Genomic DNA, 1,770 nt, shown 5'->3' with positions numbered 1-1,770 from the left:
CTGATCTGGGTTCAGTTTTGGTTCTGGTCTCCCTGCAGCTCCTCGCGTTCCTCCAACAAGAAGCACGTGAACGGCGTGGATCTGTTCTACGAGCAGACGGGTGGCGGGAAACACGTGGTTCTGCTGCTTCCCGGTGCTCTGGGTCAGGATCTGGGTTTTGGATCTGGTTTTGGGTCTTTGTGAGCTCCTGGGTGAAAACATCAAATTGAATTTTTCTGTCTTTCTCCTCAGGAAGCTCCAGGACGGATTTCGGCCCTCAGCTGGAGGCCCTGAATAAAGAAGTCTTCACCGTGGTCGGGTGGGACCCCCGGGGTTACGGGCGGTCCCGTCCCCCGGATCGAGACTTCCCCCCGGATTTCTTTGAGCGGGATGCGAAGGACGCAGTGGACCTGATGAAGGTGTGTTGGACCTCCAGCTGGACTCTCTCTGAAGGGTTCAGATGAAACATCTGGTTTCTCCTCCAGGTTCTGGGCTTTGGACGGTTCTCTCTGTTGGGTTGGAGCGACGGAGGAATCACGGCTCTGATCGCGGCGGCCAGGAACCCGGACCGGATCAACAAGATGGTCGTGTGGGGGTCCAACGCCTTCGTCTCTCAGGAGGACCTGAAGCTTTACAACAGTACTCCGGTTTTCATGCTCCAAATATAAACTTCCTTTACCTCCGTGGGAAGATAAACATGTTAAAATTAGCAGATGGCTAACAAGATGCTAAATGTAGCAGATGGCTAACAAGAAGTTAAATGTAGCAGATGGCTAACAAGATGCTAAATGTAGCAGATGGCTAACAAGATGCTAAATGTAGCAGACGGCTAACAAGAAGCTAAATGTAGCAGACAGCTAACAAGATGCTAAATGTAGCAGATGGCTAACAAGAAGCTAAATGTAGCAGATGACTAACAAGATAAATGTAGCAGACAGCTAACAAGAAGCTAAATGTAGCAGATGGCTAACAAGAAGCTAAATGTAGCAGATGAATAACAAGATAAATGTAGCAGACAGCTAACAAGAAGCTTAATGTAGCAGATGGCTAACAAGAAGCTAAATGTAGCAGACGGCTAACAAGAAGCTAAATGTAGCAGATGGCTTTAAGCTAACTGTTGCAGATGGCTAACAAGAAACTAGCAGACGGCTAACAAGAAGCTAAATGTAGCAGATGGCTAACAAGAAGCTAAATGTAGCAGTAGGGTGCAAAGAAGCTAACAGTAGCAGATGGCTATTTAGAAGATAATAGTAGCAAAGGCTCAATGGGAGCTAAAAGAAACAAGACTAGCTAGAAGCTTAAAGTAGCAGAAGGCTGGCTAGAAGCCAAAATTAACATGTGACTAGCTAGAAGCTAAATATAGCAAAAAGCTACCTAGAAGATAATAGTAGCTGAAGGCTGGATGGAAGCTTAAAGTTGCAAAAGATTAGCTAGAAACCAAAATTAGCTGAAGGCTAGGTAGTACCTAAAAGTAGAAGAAGATTAACTAGAAGCTAAAATTAGCAGCTAGCTAACGGCTGTTTGGTTGTGTCTCAGTGGTTCGGGACGTCTCCAAGTGGAGTGCCAGGATGCGTCGGCCAATGGAGGAGACGTATGGAGATCAAGGTTTTGCTGAATTATGGGCGAGCTGGGTGGACGGCATTTCTCAGTTTGTTCACAGACCAGAAGGTGAGGATCTGTGAGGAATCGTTGTTTCTGCAGATATTTTGTTTTTTTCTCTACTGTGTTTTTGTTTAGGAAGTATCTGCATGGAGCTGCTGCCGCTGATCAGCTGCTCCACCCTGATCGTCC

The 1,770-nt window shown here is 46.6% G+C and overlaps 1 protein-coding gene across 1 annotated transcript; it reads left to right on the top strand.

The window, feature by feature from the left end:
- Positions 1–38: 38 nt before the first annotated feature.
- Positions 39–1,770, top strand: LOC106529318 (valacyclovir hydrolase; the record flags this gene model as incomplete). Its single annotated transcript, XM_014024706.1, is given in 5 exon segments — positions 39–142; positions 232–398; positions 465–618; positions 1,516–1,647; positions 1,717–1,770. Coding segments are annotated over 5 exon segments (611 nt in total), but the record flags the coding sequence as incomplete, so codon positions are not given.

Source organism: Austrofundulus limnaeus, unplaced genomic scaffold (genome assembly GCF_001266775.1).
Source record: "Austrofundulus limnaeus strain Quisiro unplaced genomic scaffold, Austrofundulus_limnaeus-1.0 Scaffold436, whole genome shotgun sequence".
Classification (NCBI taxonomy): Eukaryota; Metazoa; Chordata; class Actinopteri; order Cyprinodontiformes; family Rivulidae; genus Austrofundulus; species Austrofundulus limnaeus.
The sequence above is the reverse complement of the archived record's forward strand: the minus strand, read 5'-3'. Positions and strand labels throughout refer to the sequence as shown.